Source organism: Acartia tonsa, chromosome 10, assembly GCF_053477335.1.
Source record: "Acartia tonsa isolate MP-2025a chromosome 10, ASM5347733v1, whole genome shotgun sequence".
Lineage (NCBI taxonomy): Eukaryota > Metazoa > Arthropoda > Copepoda > Calanoida > Acartiidae > Acartia > Acartia tonsa.
In genome coordinates, this window is record NC_137269.1 from 5,668,636 (window position 1) to 5,687,090 (window position 18,455).

Sequence of the window (18,455 nt, forward strand, 5' to 3'; positions counted from 1 at the left end):
CACACATCTCATTATATCATGGCCTCATAATCTCAATAAAATTAGAATTACAGACCATGTAATTGCGAATACATGAATTAATAATCAATAGTACCTAAACTTCAATTAGGCACCTACATAATAAAACAGGTAAATGATTTTTATACTAAAAATCGCATCAATAATTAAATAATCAACTCAAACTTTTAAATTAAAAGAAAGAAAGATTAAATAATGACATTTTTTCTACTAAATCTTTTTGCTAGAAAAGAAAAGTAAAATTTCATAAAAAACTTCTCAATAATTAGCATTTTCCAGCGGAAAAATACTCGGGCTTACATCTAAACATTTTTAAGATAAGATAGGTAAGATCCTTAAATCTAACATGTTTAATAAAATAGATACTTAAGTCTAAATAAAATATGACTGTAAAATCATCAAACATCGGAAAATTAAAATTTCATGATTTTAAATCTTCGTGAATCAAAATTGCGCAAAATAAAATTGCAATTGAAATATGCAAATTAAATTACCAAAATAAAACAAAAGCTCAATATAAGAAAAGAACTTCTCTAAATGCTGAGTTTGCAATTTCTCTCTGTTTTGAGAAGAAAGCAACTTGTACATATTCATACAGTCAAAATTAAGGCAATTTGGGGCCTCAGTTAGAATGAACCCCTCAAGATACAAACTAACCAATCTTTAAAATATTAATAATGCCATGTTCCAGCTATCCTGACGGACGTTATGTCTTTCCATCACAATTTTTTGATACTGCATAATTTCCGACAGGATTTCTGGCGCAGGGCTCCATCAACTGAAAATAAACATAATTAGTGATGTTTAAATCAAATCAAAAATTAAAAGAATCATGAATAATTCAAGAAACTTTAAATCATCAATCAAAGCAATCGAAATAAAATTATCTTATGCTTTAGTTTTGCCGTTCTGTAGTATGTCTGGCCGAGGTAACAGAGCTAAGATACACTATAGAGCGGTCTTATTAAGCTTAAATCTTCGAACTCAAAGAATCTACTTAATTCAAGGTGAAAAAAATCTGCATTTTTTTTTAGGTACATCGGTTAAAAGGTAAATAGAAATAATTTTAATATATATGTAATATTAAATTATTTATGTGATTATAATAAATCATAAAGAAATATTTAAATGATGTAAAACTCTCATTTTGTTAATTTCTTATCATATCAAATTTCAATCCAACAAGGATAAAAATGTTTATATCTGTGCAGGTACCTAGGAAATTTTCCGCGAAAAAATCCCTGGTCCCGGAAAGACTTAAATTATTGAAAGAACTTGCGTAAACGTATAAAAAACTTAAGTTTGCATTTCAATGAAAAAATCTTGCATCGATTTGAAAGTTTAAACGAAATTGTATCAAAATTTGCGTTACTTATAAATCTTAAGAAATGTTACCCATTTCTTTTAAAAAATACTACTTCAATTTTAATAAATGCGATAAAAATGAAGGTAGAGTTAATTTAAAATATGCATAGTTTATCTTAAATTAATTCTGTGACATTCAGATAAAATAATAATCAATATTTTAATAATACCATACATCGTGTTCATTATTATAAATGCTTAAACATGAACGAAAAATATATATACCTAGGAAAATAATTGCTAAAGTATTTTCTCAAGGTTTAAAATTGTCCGAAATCGCTAGGTACGTATATTACTACGAATCTCTGCTCTCGGAATGAAGAAAAAAAATCTTTACACGTGGATTAATAGGAATCCCAGCTCCCGGAGTGAAAGAAAACTTTTGTACATGAATTGTTAAAAATCTCTGCCTCCGGAATGAAAGAAAATCTTTGATTTGCTTACAAATTTAAACAAATATCTTGATTTTTTGCGATAATCTTTTAAAATAATAACGAGGAATATCTTAAACATTATCATAATAATATTACATGTTGTGTTCTTTACTTTAATGCATTATTTCATATGAGAATCTGAGAAATAACATTTTTTAAGTAGACGTGAACCATAAAAAAATACATTTTTCGAGGTATTTTAATTCTGCAAAATCATTTGGTAGTTATTACACACGAACTTTTGCTTTTCAAAATCATACTTAAAGAGACAAAATCTTTTTAAAATCTGCTTTAAAAGTCTAAACAGTTTTGTAGAATTTTTGTGCTTAGGTATGAACAATAAAAATTAGTTGAATAATGAATACTTATTCTTTACAGAACCCATTTGGTTCCCTTCACAAGCCTAATATATAACTTGTGATATTTTTTCTTTAAAGATCATTGTCACATAAATAGTTTATGTTGTGGATTAGATATGTGTGGTTTGAAAAATTTCAATGACTTTCTGGCGGCAACACCCGCCATATTTCCACCCGCCATTGGCAGGCCTCTTACCCTGCGTCGGGCGGCCAGCTTGGCAGCAACCAAGTCGATTCTTGATTCATAACACCACCAGGGCATGTAATAAAAGTGTGGCTGTCATAAAACTTAGAATCATCTACTGGCTTTTGTCCGGCCGGAACCGAAACTCCCGTCGGCTCTTGTCCGGCCGAAACCGAATTTCTTATCGGCTCTTGCCCAGCTGGAACCGAAACTCCCGTCGGCTCTTGTCCAGCTGGAACCAAAACTCTGATCGGCTCTTGTCCAGCCGGAACCGAAACTCTGATCGGCTCTTGTCCAGCCGGAACCGAAACTCCCGTCGGCTCTTGTCCGGCTGGAACCGAATCATTCAGCGGCTCAACACCCGCCGTAACAAAGTTATCAACGACTACAGTATCGTTACCAATATCATCAGGAATAACTGCAGCACAACTAACATCATTATCAATATTAGCCACGGCAACACCCGCCGTAGCCATGTTGTCAACGGCTGCGGCACTAGCAGAACCAAAAGGTTCATCAGCCGCGTTACAAGCAGAACCAACAGGTTCAATAATAGCATCACAAGCAGCACCAACAGTCGGCTGCGGCTGAACATCTGAGCAGACAACATACCTACTCTTTGCTAAACCATTAGCACTAACAGCAAAATATCCAGATCCAAACAGGCTGGAGTAAAGCATGGTTTCTCCTACTGAACGTTCAGAGTAGGGAAACATCGATGGGTGCAGGTGCCCTACGAGCAAATCAACCTGCCCATCAACCAAAGTAAAATCTTCAGGTTTCATATCAAACAAAACAGCTGCCTCCACAGGATTTATGGAGCAGATCGCCTCTTTTGGACCAATGAGAGGCACTACCACAGGTTCTAATATGTGATAACTTTTGTGTCGATCAACTAAACATAACTTGACCGTCGGGAGACGTTTAACTTCACCGTCAGCTAGAGAAATTCTTGCTGAACGTCCAGTAAAAGGTAACTGAAGTTTATTAACAAGTGACTGGGTTACCATTGTGGTAGTTAAACCAGTGTCCCACATAGCGTTCACTGGGACCTTCTGGCGATTAATGTCAACGACGTCTAATTGTTGTAACATTAACATTAGGTTCGCCTCAGGGGAAGTATGTACTTCATAGACGGCGGCAGCCATATCAACACTCTCATGCAAAAGGTTGTTATGGGCCTGACCACAATTGTCCACTTTGCAGCCGCCTATTACATCTGCCTTCGGGCAATCCACAGATTTATGCCCTTTTTGCAAACAAATCCAACAGCATCCAGCACTCTCCACAATACTCTTCCTGTCTGACACTGACAGGTCATGAAATTTTGGGCACTTGTAAAGTAAGTGCATGTCATCACAGCCATTAACAAAACATGACTGCTTCATCTTAGATTTACCAGGTTTACCTACGGCGGTAGCGGCTGTCGCAGGGTTACCTTTCTTCTTAGAGGGGGTGTCCATATCAGTCGAACACCTCATTAAAATGGCGCCACGCTGTTCTTCAATAATCTTTAACAGCTTTGGGACGTTTGGGACATCCATCGAGCCCAATGATAAATTGAGCTTATCTTGAAAATCACGTGGCAACTTCTTGGATAACATCTCAAGAAGTATCACAGTCAACCACTGGCTAGTGGTAACTTCATCATCTTCATCATCTTTAGTCAGCTGCTCCAGCTGGCTAACTGCTCCGCCAAACTCTGCTAACACAGTCACAATCTGGTTGGAGTCCGACGGTTTAGACTTCTTCTCCCATTGGTTGAAAAGGCAGAGCATCTGACGTGTTTTGGACTTAAAACGTGCGTCAAGGTAGGCCCACTGAGATTCATGCGATTGAATCTGAATTAACTGGAGTCTCAGCTCTTTATTTTTACAGACCTTTTCACTGCTTAACAATAACTGTAAATACGACGGGTCTTGTCCTACAGTAAGCTTTTTAAAAGTGTCTTTAAAACTTACATAGGAAGCTTCCAGGCCGTCGAAAGATGGAAGAAGACGTTCGTCGACACGATTCATATATCCTGGCGTGAACATAGAACCGGCGACGAACTGTGGTGTGCCAAACGGTGACACAAATGGCGATGCTGTCGAGGCACCCGCCGTCATCGTGGGTGGCTTCACAGGTTCAAGCTTAACCTCAGCCAGACGATTCATCAAAGCAGACAAAGTGTTTATAATTGCATCAGGCAAGGGAAAGTATGGCCCTTTAATAACTTTCACAATCTTCAAACATCGATCATAAAGTTCAGCCTGATGGTTAGGCAAATTATCACCAACAACATCAACAACACTTTGAATGTCACTAAGCTCTTCTATAGCATCAAGAGCATCTTTCAAAGAACTATAGTCTTTTTGTACAGTAACTATATCATCAGAGCACATGTATATTCAAGCAATACATTATTTTCAATCACGTAGCTCTTCACGTGGGACTAATCAAAGGATAAGTGCGCGTTTCTTTTGTCCGTTTACAAGCCACGCGCCGCGCGGAGATAGTTAGGAATGCCGCGTAACACACTCATTCTCTAGGAAATTTGGTGTAAGGAAACAGGGATTAATGGGTTCGAACTTGCCAGGGAATACAAGAAAACATACCGAAACATAACGTATCTATAAAACTTTACAGTACAATGTTCTCTTCATCCCTGTCTTTACATTTCCTTTATTTGGTAACTAGAGGCCTCTGGGGGCACTTGAGTAGTGGAGAGTCGAATTTGATAATCAAATTTTTTATGTTAGAGAAAAAGTAAAAAAATTGGGGAGGGGAATTTTTTTTGGAATTTACAAAATTAGAAAAAAAATTCTTTTTGGGAGGGGGGATTTTTTTCTTGGGGTGATTTCTCTTGTGACGGTGGTGGTAACCTCCCCCAAAATAGTTATAAACGTTCCGGGACCTATGCGAAGCTACCCTGTTAAGGAGAAACCGATCGGTTCAGCGGTTAGCGAGATCTATCAGTACAAACAAACAGAGGTCATAGTACCAAATTAAAAATCTCGGGTTAAGTCCCTTTCGTGACAACGCCTCTTAAGGGCGTTTAGTCGTATTTTCAGAGTAGATTTTCTCCTATTTCTAGCCCCTGCTGGTTGATCTAACCCTGCGGGGTAAACTACTAACCTAGCCTAAAAATAGCCTATCAAAAGCTACTGTAAAAAGACGACGAAACGCCCTTTAAGAGGCGTTGTCACGAAATGGACTATACCCAAAAACGTTAAACATATTTAAGGGATATTAAGTATCAAACATAAATATTTTCAATTTTATCAGGATATAATCTACCTAACCCTTCTGAGAATATGAAATTGGAGAAAAGTTTGAAGAAACGTAAATTTTAAACTTGTAATATTCAAGATAAAATTTGTAAAAATTTCCGGAACTAAAGCTGAGGGCAAGGAAATGAAAAAATATATTCTCCTGGTCAAAAAAGTGTTTTAACTAAGAAGCTTGCAGTTTCAGAGATATTAAATTTTATTAACCCCTGCCTATCAATTACCTCATACTTTTTTGTCTAAACTTCCGGGTAATAAGGTTATGTAACACCCAACAGTCAACCAACTCTTTGATTGCACAACCTGTGTCTGGCAGTCCCAACTGTGCATGGTCATGAGTTGCGCCTGTTTTGGGCCAAGGCATTCCCCTACTTTATTAAAGTCGAAAAGCGAATGTGGTACGGGGAGGTGAAAGGTTCAAATCTCGGCTTAACACCGCGCCATAACTAAAAACGTTAAAAATGGGCCTTCCCTCTCGTAAATCGCTGTGTGGGCTACTGATTTAAACATAACACGCCATGTTACCTTTAAGCCAGTAATGTTGGCTAATAACAAAATTATGTAGTTTGATTGTCACACTCTTAAAAATCCTTTTCTAAAACGGGTTATGAAATGGTTTCCAACTGAGGAATCACATATGATTTGCAGAATTATGCTAACCTGCCACTTGAATGAAATAATATAGTTCCAAATCGTCCCTGGAATCCATTCTTTAATCTTGTCTCTACCACTTTGCTTCAAAAGGCTTTCTATTATAGAAAATTCTTCAAAGGATGAATTTTCAGAAAATTGTATTTTAGCTTCTAGCAGCGCAGCAATATGTATCAATGAATCGTTTTAAAGATAATTTAGTTAATGCTCAAAAAACTGCCTTGTTTTTAATGTAGACTTGATTTAATTATGAATTTACATATATTGATGAAAAATGGCTTCGAAGCCGATTAATATCCACTGGATATTAGAACCAGTTCTCATCCAAACTGGAAAATCATGTAAAGCATTGAAAAACAGAAAATTTTCCACGAAGAAAAAAATAAAAACACAAGATTGATAGAAGTATTGTGATCCTGGACCATCGGGGCTAACGATACAGGTCTTAAAGGAATCTAATAAAATGAAATTTTAATATCCGCGAAAAGCTGTTTATAGTACTATGCAATAAACAACTATTTCAACTGCCTTTTCTTTAAAATAAATAAATATTGATGTGGATTCTTATTTGTCCAGAGCGTTAGAGAAACATTTCCGAGACCAGGACAATTATGGATATCAAGAGGTGGATAAACAAGAACAAGATTAACTATTTGTAGGCGGTGCAGAATAATACCTATATAAATATATTATGGAAAATCTATATCATATTTTTATCAAAAGCAAGGCTTTTCTATAATTAGGGTCGGTCCGTAACGGTTAGCTCTTTTATTTAATCTAGGCATGTTAGAATTGTCCTATCGATTTTAAACTTTGCATAGTAATTCCTGTAGAATTTAAGTAGGATTTAGAAAGTGTAGCAACTCTATAATAGTTACCAGAATGTCCGTACATCCATTTTAAACATGTTGATTTTTATTTTTTAACAGAAAATTTTATTGTGTTGTAATCATTCGATTGTTCTGATTTTTGGAATACTGATTCCGAAGACAATAAAGTACAATGTTATAGGCGAAGCATATCTATTATAAAGTCCTAAAAATCTAAGTATATTCTTTAACATTATCCTTTATTTAAGCAGTTTTTCAATAAATAAACTTAAAAAATAATGGGTATGTAAATTTATTTTGATAACTATTAAATATCGGTACATTATAACGTTACTTTATTTTTACAATTTTGTCTACAGCTAATAATATCTAAACACAAATTTGAAACATAGAAAAAAGAAAACACTTGAATAATTATCGTATTATAGACAGCTTTTCGCGGTAAGTAAAATGAATTGTAAGGTTAATTTTAGTTTTGTTGGCCCGGAACGGCTTAAGGCCCGGGCAATCAAAACGGATATTCATTGTATGATTTTTATTTAATTATCTGTAGTATTTATCTGTTTAGAGGCTCAGAAACTCCTCCCTATCTACGCCTATGGATTCCCCCCTCTGGCTAGAGGCGAAGACTCGAACCTGCTACTTTCTTCAATGAGAAACAAAGAAACCTAGTTGTAGTTTATATTATTAAATTGGCTTAATTTTCCTTTGAAATTTGTTTCTTCTTAAATTTAAAAGACCAATTTATTTAAGTATCAGACTAGAAAATTGTTATTTATGTATTTGGCCACGTTAAAAATAATTTAAGATATTTAAAGCAAAACTCCATCTTTTTTACACTGCGTGGTCAATCCTTAAAAAGGTAGATTCAATAAAAAGATTTGTTTGTTAACAATTTATATGTAAGAATCTTGTAATGTTAAATTGTAAATCCATTTGAATTTTAACAGTGAAAATGAAAGGCATATTATAATTTCAGAAGTCAAGCAAACCTATTAAAATGAAACTCCAAGTACTATGAGCTTATTGCAAGGTAAAAAACATTTAAAATTCTACAATTAGATGAGAGAAAGACAGCCCATAAAATAATGAAAAGAAAACGGGGATAGGTATAAATAGAAATTTGAAATTCAGATGTTAACAAATTTCCAATCTCATGTGAGCTAATTTAAGGATTGACGGGAAACGGTTCTGTTGATATTGCAACCTGGGACGGCCGGGAAGCTGGACTTGTGGACTTGGACCTTCGTGGGCCTCAACTAGCCATTGAGGAGCTGCTTTAACCCACAGAATACTAGGTAACTAATTTGTTGTTGGAACAAATAAGAAAAATTAATAATCATGAAGAAAAGAAACTTGTACAAGGCATATTTCTCCTCCATGCTAATGATACTTTCCTTTTTAAGGATTGGACCCAGTATTCAAGACAAACTGGTGTAGCTAGAAACGGCTCCTGCTACAATTAAAGGTACGGTTCTTCAATATAACAACATATAAGTCTAAACAAAATTGCTCCAAGAAAGATTTGAAATTCACATATGCCCAATCCTTAAATAATTTTCCACTAAATTATTATCTGCTAGTCATCTTATGAAAGCCAATTTTTAGAACACTCTGTGGTGAAGAAAACTTGAACGCCGGCTTTGTTTGAAGAGGCTGGTTGAGGATCTCTGGTGTAACATCTGGGCCAAGTTGAACGTGGAGATAAAAACCTTGCGAAGTAAGTTATATTTAAATAAGCTCAATTCTTAAAAAGTACTTGTTGACAATTTAAAATGACTCTTATATTCAAGTGATAAATGCCTAAGAATTTCAAAGTAGAAAGCCCAAACCTTAAGAAATTAAACATATTTATTGTAACTTTTAAAAATAAAGAAACTGTTGTGTTTTTTACTTATTGGTTTATTTTTCTTTCAGGTTTGTTTTAAACCGTTGTAAACGTGTATCAACAACTTCAGACTAAATCTAAAATGGGTCTGCCAGTTTTGGGCCAACAGAACAGACCCCACTGCCTACAATAACCTGGGTAGGACAGTTTAAAACAAAACTATCGTCCACCCAGAACGATAGATGCCTTCGGATATCGACAGTGACTCATCAATCCCTAAGTCACCTTCACCGTCACCCATCCATGGTTACCGGTCGAGTTCCGTAGACCACCCCGAAGGTATACACCAGAGAGTTCAGGCCAACATAGAATCAGGGCTGAACGATTTCCGAACAGTTTCAAGTTCTTCTACACCACGCGTCACTAGAAACTTGGACAGAAATTTAACATTTAGTTATAGTGACATATCCCTGGCGGGAATAAACAAATTACGTGAATCACCCAGTGACGAGCCACATCAACGTTTAGACAGCTTGAGAACTGTTTTTAGCCAGGCTGATAATTTGCACAATATAACTACTTATTTTGTGCCCGAGTGTTCCGCCGAAACCGGCGAAAATACTAGTGCTGACAACACTCAGAGTGATAGTGATCGGCCAGGGTCGGCCCTTAGTGTTGAAACAGTAAGACAGCGGCCGCCAAATCCGCCGCCGCCGCCAAATCCGCCGCGCCGCCGCAGCATGGCGCCGACTAGTGTACAAAAACATTTGAGTTACTGTGAAAAAAGTGTTTTTATTTGGAACAATAATTATAGTTTGTTAAACCCAAAGACAGTGCCGTTAAACCAAATTGACCGGCTAAGTGATGAAATCCAGTCCGTCGTCGCAGACTTAACGTCGGCAATCTTGTATTTCCAAGCAAACGATTTGCCAGAAATCTTCACAGATGAAATGCAAGAATCGGCTAGAGGTTGCTTGTCTGATTTCAACACCTTCCGAAAGACAATGTGGGATGAAGGTGATATCAGGAGGGTAGCCGCCGTCACGGCAGCTGCCGCCGCCGCGCCGCCGCCGCCGCCGCCGCAGACCACCGCCTCGGTACCCAACCCAGCTGCTGCAGTTGCAGCCCAGAGAGTTGTTGACAACAAGGAAAGTGTGAAAGCAACTGCCTTCTCAATCATTGGTGGATACAGGGAGTTGGCGCGGGCCAGAACCAGTTCTACTCAAGTCCTAAAATCTTATGATGTACGTTTTAAGCAGCTGAGTGAGCAGAACCGTGATTGTCAGAAAATGATTGATGACCTTGTTAAGTGTGGGACCCAGTGTGGCGATATAACGTCTGTAACTGACCTGGATACATTCACCCGTGATTTGTGTACAGCCCAGAGGTTGTGTAGAGAAAACATAGCGGCTTTGCATGACGAACTTGGACTCTTGGCCGGGGTTCAGGATGCTGGAATAAACCGTGTAAAGCTGACGCCGCCAAAATTCTCTGGCGAATATTCGGCGGGCAGCCTTGATTTCTACTCGTTCAAGACACAATTGGACCAGTACTTTGACCTCACTGGAGGCTTTAGTGATGCTGAAAAGTGTATGAAACTCAAACTGGAATGTGCGCAGGGCTATGCAAAGGAATGTATTATGGTGTAAGAGTCGTATAAGGACGCTATGGACCAGCTGAAAGTCGTATTTGGCAAACCAGAGCTGTTGTTCTCATCTAAAGTACAAGAAATCAAGTCATTTGGAAATTGTCCTGACGGCCTTGTGGATAAGAGAAATTGGGTTTTGAAGTTAGAACAGAAGTTAAAGGCTTTAAAGGCGTTGGCAGTCACCCATAAAATCAACGACCTGTTTGAGAGTTCTAACATTCTGGCGGTCATCTTAAGTGCACTCCAGAAGGATGACAACCAAAAATTTGAAAAAGTTCTGATTAAGCAGAAGAAACTGGACCCGTTGAGCCGCCAAACAAAAAGTGTTATTATTGATAAGTTGCTAACCTTTTTAAGTGACTTGTCATGGGAGGTGACGGCCAAAGTCGATATTGCCATAACCTCCGGCGGAAAAGGTTTTTATGACGTCACCAAGGCAATGAAGATGGGCGGGAAAACGGTACACAAATACAGCGCCATCCCGGGCGGGGAGCCCGCCGATCCTGTTGATGAACCTGACTATGAAACAGCTGCGGGCCTGCCCCAGCTGCCAGCCACCAGCCACGCCTGTTCCACACCTGCCGCCAGTACTCCAACCGCCGCAGCTGCGGCCCATATTGCTGCCGACAAGAAAAAGGTTCCCAAAGGGAAGGGAGGTAAACAAAGGACAAATCAAGTTAGTGATAAGCCTGCTATAATGATGAACAAGTCTACCTACCCTAAAGAAGTAAGGTGTTCTCTCTGTGATAAGAAACATGTGTCCCTCGCCTACTGTGAAAAGTTCCAAAAGATGTTGGTAAAAAGAAGATTTGGTGCCTTGATAAAATCAAAGTGCTGTTATAAATGTTTACGGTTGGATGCTGCTTTTGACTACGACAACCGTGAAGAATGGTTTAAGGAACATGCTGAGTTTTGTGACAACACCTGGGTCTGCAAGGTTGGCCAATGTGAAAGCAAAGACGAGATGTATAAGAACCACATACTGGTCTGCTCGAGGCACATAAATGAAAACATGGAACGTGAAACAGAGTTTAAGGCCAGCTTGGATCAAGGAAAGTTGGGCACTGACGCAAGATTTTTCTTTGCTACCTATCATTCTGCTGGAACCAAGCCAAGTTGTGATGAGGCTGCGTTTGCGTCTGTTCATGATGGTGCAGGAGATGTTCACATTGAGCCTGATGTAAATGATTGTCCTGTTTATCTTCTCCAATATGTTGCTGGTAAACATAATGAAAAACTGTTATGTTTCTATGATAGTGGATGCTACAATGCCTGCTTGTCAGAGCGGGCATATGCTGCGCTGGACACTGTTACTGTCAGCCCCGGCCCGACAACCCTGGAAGTAGCCGGCGGCACACGAGTAACGTTACCCTATGGAAACGAGAAGTTTTGGCTGGAGTTAAATACACAGAAGGATAAAAAATCTGTTGCAACGTTACAAGGGCTGAGAATGGTGGAAGTTAGTTGTAAGTTTCCTGTGTGGCCGCTGGCAGATGCCTGGCAAGAGATAGCTACTGCGTACCAGAAAGTACATCCTGGAGCTGCCCCGCCAGCCGTTGAGCCTGATATTGGCGGCCAACAGGTTGATATCATGGTGGGTATTCGTTATTCACGTTATTATCCTGTTTTAAAGTTCACCCTTCCTAGTGGATTATCCTTGTATGAAGCTAAAATACGAGGATATGGCGGCCTCCAAGGAGTGTTGGGCGGCCCCCATTCTGTGTGGAAAAGTGTCATGGCCAATTCCAACTTTTTGGGAGCCAAGGCATATCTTAGTTCTGAGTTTAAAGCTTTTGATTTCCAGTGTAAAGCTCTATGGTGTGATATGGGAGTCTTACATGCAGACCAGCCCCAGATAGTTAGCCCGACCGGTGTCTGTTATCACCCCCAACCTCACCCCCACCCCTTTTTGGATGAAGATAGCAATTTTGTCCAATGTATTTACGCAGCTGGGCCTGGAAAGATGTTGCGTGAATACCAGCTGATTGACGAAATCGGTTCCCAGCTTGGCTATCGGTGTGTAAAGTGCCGCAACTGTTCTGTCTGTAAAAAAGGTGACTTTTTGGAGGAAACCTCGCTTAAAGAAGAGGCTGAGCAGCACCAGATTGAAAACAGCCTTGTGTATGACGAGAACCAGAAGAGACTGTTTGCCCACCTGCCGTTTACGGAGGACCCAGAGACGGCTTTGGCCGACAACACTTATATTGCAGAACGCATTTTAAGTTCCCAACTGAAAATTGCCAACAAAAGTGAGGAAGCAAAGAGTGAAATCCTTCAAAGTTTTAATAAACTTAAAGACAAAGGTTTTGTTGCGCCAATTTCTTCATTGTCACCAGCAGAGCAAGTCATGGCCAACAAGAGTGGCTTCACCATCCCCTGGAGAGTGGTCCATAACAGCAGCAGCCTGTCAACGCCAACGAGGATCGTGTTTGATGGGTCCAGCCGGACTAAAACGGGCAAGTCCTTAAACGATATATTGTGTAAGGGCACCAATCAGCTAGGTAACTTGCTTCATCTGTTAATTAGCTTCCAGTGCGGAGCCGCAGCCCTGACCGGAGACATAAAAATGGCCTACAACTCGATAAGATTGTTTCCTCAGTATTACAGGTACCAGAAATTTTTATGGGTTGATAACCTGGATCTCATGGGTGCTGTCTGTGTTTATGTCGTCCTGACTCTTATATATGGAATAAAAAGCAGTGGAAACCAGACTATCCATGGGTTGACAGTGGTTGCAGATGTTGCAGAGGCAGATAAACCAGATTTGGCCATTGGGGCTGATACTGTACGCAACAAGGCTTATATGGACGATTTGGTGGCGGCCTATGCTGATAATGATACACGGGACAAGGCAGCAGAGGCTGTGGTTGAGGTCTTGAGTTATGGCAATCAAGAGGTAAAGGCTATTACTAAAAGTGGCGAAGCCCCGTCTGAAGCTGTATCAACTGATGGTGAATCTGTTGGAGTTCTTGGATATATTTGGAGGCCTCTGGATGATACTATGGCCCTGGATATTAAACCCCTGTATTTGGACAAAGTAAAGAGAGGAAAGCTCCCGGAGGTGGTGACAGGTGACATTAAGGAGGCTCTGAGAGGTAAATTTACAACAAGAGTTGCGCTCAGTAAAACGATGGGCGTTTTTGACCCGCTGGGGTTAGCTGTCCCCAAGACGTCAAAATTGAAGGTTGACCTGAATTATGTCTGTTCGTTACGGTACGAGTGGGATGTTTTGTTACCTGAATCTTTGCTGGACACCTGGGTTGAAAACTTAGAGATGATACAGGAGCTGAAAGGCCTGAGATTTCAAAGGAGTATCTTCAACAATCATGTGAATTTGGCAGCTGGTGTTGTCTTAATAGTCTCAACAGATGCAAGCAGCAGTCTGGCGGCAGCTTGTGTTCATGCCCGAATGGAGCTTCTTGGAGGAGGATATATATGCAGGTTGGTAACGGCCAAAGCAAAGCTTGTAGGCAAGTCTACTATCCCCAGGGCTGAAATGATAGCATGCTCCATGGGCGGAGCCCTCGGACACCTGGTGAAGCGCAACTTTGGAGACCATGTAAAACAGGTTATATATGTCACTGATTCATTGGTTGCATTGTATTGGTTGCATAGCGACTCCAGACCCCTCCAGACGGGAGTAAGGAACCTGTCCATCCAGATCCGGCGGTTCTCCGACCCGACTGACTGGCACCATATTGAATCTGCTGGAAATGTTGCTGATATAGCCACCCGTCCAGACGCATTACCTGACATTGGTGAGGATTCTGACTGGCAAAAGGGACGACCGTGGATGGTTTTGAGCCGTGAAGAAATGCCAATAAAAAATATTGAGGAGGTAACAATGGATCAGCTGACTAAAAATGAGGCCAGGAAGGAGATAAAACTAAAAATGAGCAAGGAGATGGTTATGGCTAATTTTGGAGGTAAAATGACAGAAAGGTATGCTTTCAGTAAATATCTTGTCAACCCATGTAAAGTCTCGTGGCCTAAGTACATCCGTTTAAATGCTACATGTACAAAGTTGATAAATATCTGGCGTGGAAAGGCTGATAAACTTCCAAGTGTTGCTGGTACACTGGTTGTTAATCTGACAGAGGAGGAAATTGAATTGGCAGAGAGGAAACTGTTTTTAAAAACAACGTTGGAGGTGGAAAAGTTCAATTGTGCAGACAAATTGAAGAAAATAGGCAAGAAGAAAGATGGAGTCCTCCTACACACTAGCCGAATACTGCCTGGAGGAGAAGGAGAGCTAGCCGATGCTATGCTGGATCTTGAAAAACTTGCCTTTGCCAAACCTGTTCTTGACCGCTATTCCCCAGTTGCTTATTCAATAATGAAGTATTGTCATGAAAAATTGACACATCATGGAGGGTCAATTTCATCTGTCAGAAAAAGTTATGAGATTGCATTCATTCTTCAAGCAACGTCATTGGCCACTGAAATCAGGAATAATTGTGTCTTTTGTAAGCGTTACAGAGCTAAAACAGTTGAAGTAGAGTTTGGAGCTGTCGACCCGAGCCGGTATAAGGTTGCGCCAGCATTCACAACAACTGTTATTGATATATTTGGGCCTGTAGACGCGCGCTGTGGGTATGGAAACCATAAGTCACCTCTGAAGATGTGGGCTGTCGTGTACAAGTGCCCAACAACTCTAGCTGTTGCTGCTTACTGTATGCAGGGGTATGATACAGAGTCGTTCCTTTCTACGTTTACAAGACATGTGTCCAGGTATGGAATTCCAGCTAAGGTAAAAATTGACGCAGGCCCCCAGCTGATAAAAGCCTTCAAAGAAATGGATGTTTGTGTTGCAGACATACAGAAGTTATTGAACCAAGAGAAAGGTTGCAGTGTTGAGTTTGATGTATGTCCTGTGAAGGCCAAGAACTATCATGGAATTGTTGAGAGAAGTATCCAGAGTGTCAAGAATGTATTAAATGTTGTGTTCAAGGGGAGAAAATTCACACCAATTGAATTTGAAACTGCTTTAAGTTACTGCACAAATGAACTCAATTCTATGCCAATCTGCTTAGGTTCCAGGTATACCAATCTTGAAAACCTTGATCTGATCACCCCCTCAAGATTATTGTTGGGACGCAATAATCAACGTGCGCCTGGTGGCCAGCTGACAGTCCAGGATCCAGGTAAAATGTTGGAAAGCATGGAGGAGATTGAACGGGCATGGTGGAATGCATGGAAGGAGCTAAAAGTGGGTGAGTTTGTCCCCAGACCCAGTAAATGGACAAAAACATCAGATCCTGTCAAAGTTGGAGACATTGTGATCTTCAGGCGTGAGACAGAAAACGCTATAGGCACGTGTATTTGGAGGATTGGTAGAATAAAGGAGGCTGACAAATCACGTGATGGAAATGTTAGAAAGGTAACAATAGAATACAGAATTTATAAGGAGAAAACCATGAGAACCACTACGAGATCTGTTAGGGATGTTGCCGTGATTTGGAAGGAGAGTGAGGTGGATTTTGTTGGAGATCTTGCCGCCGCCGATTTTGAAGCCGCCGCCCTACTTATGGTCCGTAAGTAAACAAAAACTCTATCTTTCTAACCTCTTTCCTATAAACATTATTATTCCACTTTCTTAGTGATATGAACCTTTGTTTTATAAACATTTTAAACAATTTTAAACATTTTATCTGATTATATTTGAATGTAAAAAGATCTCGTGATGTAAAAGTCTGAAAGTCTGAAAGTAAAATATGTGATACAAGTATACAAAAGATCTCGTGATAGTCTGTTGAAAATATATGTGATAAAATTAGGATAAAAAATATGCAAAGTTAAGAAACCACTCAAACCAAAGTAACCCAAAGCTCAAAGTTAGAAACAGCAGGGAGTCGTTCCTGAACCTTTTTTCCTTGGGGGAGTGTAGTATTTATCTGTTTAGAGGCTCAGAAACTCCTCCCTATCTACGCCTATGGATTCCCCCCTCTGGCTAGAGGCGAAGACTCGAACCTGCTACTTTCTTCAATGAGAAACAAAGAAACCTAGTTGTAGTTTATATTATTAAATTGGCTTAATTTTCCTTTGAAATTTGTTTCTTCTTAAATTTAAAAGACCAATTTATTTAAGTATCAGACTAGAAAATTGTTATTTATGTATTTGGCCACGTTAAAAATAATTTAAGATATTTAAAGCAAAACTCCATCTTTTTTACACTGCGTGGTCAATCCTTAAAAAGGTAGATTCAATAAAAAGATTTGTTTGTTAACAATTTATATGTAAGAATCTTGTAATGTTAAATTGTAAATCCATTTGAATTTTAACAGTGAAAATGAAAGGCATATTATAATTTCAGAAGTCAAGCAAACCTATTAAAATGAAACTCCAAGTACTATGAGCTTATTGCAAGGTAAAAAACATTTAAAATTCTACAATTAGATGAGAGAAAGACAGCCCATAAAATAATGAAAAGAAAACGGGGATAGGTATAAATAGAAATTTGAAATTCAGATGTTAACAAATTTCCAATCTCATGTGAGCTAATTTAAGGATTGACGGGAAACGGTTCTGTTGATATTGCAACCTGGGACGGCCGGGAAGCTGGACTTGTGGACTTGGACCTTCGTGGGCCTCAACTAGCCATTGAGGAGCTGCTTTAACCCACAGAATACTAGGTAACTAATTTGTTGTTGGAACAAATAAGAAAAATTAATAATCATGAAGAAAAGAAACTTGTACAAGGCATATTTCTCCTCCATGCTAATGATACTTTCCTTTTTAAGGATTGGACCCAGTATTCAAGACAAACTGGTGTAGCTAGAAACGGCTCCTGCTACAATTAAAGGTACGGTTCTTCAATATAACAACATATAAGTCTAAACAAAATTGCTCCAAGAAAGATTTGAAATTCACATATGCCCAATCCTTAAATAATTTTCCACTAAATTATTATCTGCTAGTCATCTTATGAAAGCCAATTTTTAGAACACTCTGTGGTGAAGAAAACTTGAACGCCGGCTTTGTTTGAAGAGGCTGGTTGAGGATCTCTGGTGTAACATCTGGGCCAAGTTGAACGTGGAGATAAAAACCTTGCGAAGTAAGTTATATTTAAATAAGCTCAATTCTTAAAAAGTACTTGTTGACAATTTAAAATGACTCTTATATTCAAGTGATAAATGCCTAAGAATTTCAAAGTAGAAAGCCCAAACCTTAAGAAATTAAACATATTTATTGTAACTTTTAAAAATAAAGAAACTGTTGTGTTTTTTACTTATTGGTTTATTTTTCTTTCAGGTTTGTTTTAAACCGTTGTAAACGTGTATCAACAACTTCAGACTAAATCTAAAATGGGTCTGCCAGTTTTGGGCCAACAGAACAGACCCCACTGCCTACAATAACCTGGGTAGGACATTATCATTCATAGAAAATTGTCCATAATACGATACTATACAGTATGGCTCAGAACCGGTTCTAATCCAGCGGATACTGAACGGTTTCGTAGCCATACGGATAATAACATTAAATTTTCAGTTAATCTAATAAAAAATGCAAAATTGAAATATTTAACATTTGTTTATTTTGTATTTAGTTTAAGAAGAAATCTATAATTGAAAAGCCTCAAATGTTTGTATCTATTTATATACATTTTTAAATATTTAAAGTTTGGTTATACTTTTTTTATAGAAACCTTTAATTACAAACAAAAATTTTTAAACGTCTTAAATCGTAGACTTAGACAACATTTTTTATTAATTTTTAAAAAGAATAATATATACTTTTCAAGTATGGTTTTATAGTCAGTTGCTCACGGAAACAGAAATAGTACTAAAAATTAATTAAACATATCATAAAAACATACAATACATTGCAGTTCTAAAAAGTCCATAAATTTAAATACAGCAGTAACAGGAC

General features: G+C 38.6%; 1 protein-coding gene and 1 long non-coding RNA gene across 6 annotated transcripts in view; both read left to right on the forward strand.

The window, feature by feature from the left end:
• Window positions 1-6,983, forward strand: part of LOC145329249 (alpha-tocopherol transfer protein-like) — a 32,307-nt gene extending 25,324 nt beyond the window's left edge. Inside the window, exon 15 of the mRNA XM_080173298.1 lies at window positions 6,854-6,983. Within this exon, the coding sequence (XP_080029424.1) occupies window positions 6,854-6,929 (76 nt within the window). The 3' untranslated portion in view covers window positions 6,930-6,983. The remainder of the gene's footprint in view (window positions 1-6,853) is intronic.
• A 508-nt stretch (window positions 6,984-7,491) lies between these two features.
• On the forward strand, window positions 7,492-18,098 carry LOC145329255 (uncharacterized). Of its 5 annotated transcripts, none has more exons than XR_013882826.1 (6): window positions 7,492-8,143; window positions 8,284-8,830; window positions 17,094-17,218; window positions 17,327-17,388; window positions 17,529-17,640; window positions 17,838-18,098. It is a non-coding gene; the product is annotated as an uncharacterized LOC145329255 (long non-coding RNA). The 5 variants fall into 5 exon arrangements; XR_013882827.1 differs by having other exon boundaries at window positions 8,284-8,408; window positions 8,517-8,578; window positions 8,719-8,830; window positions 17,094-17,640; XR_013882824.1 differs by having other exon boundaries at window positions 17,094-17,388.
• The last annotated feature ends 357 nt before the right edge of the window (window positions 18,099-18,455 follow it).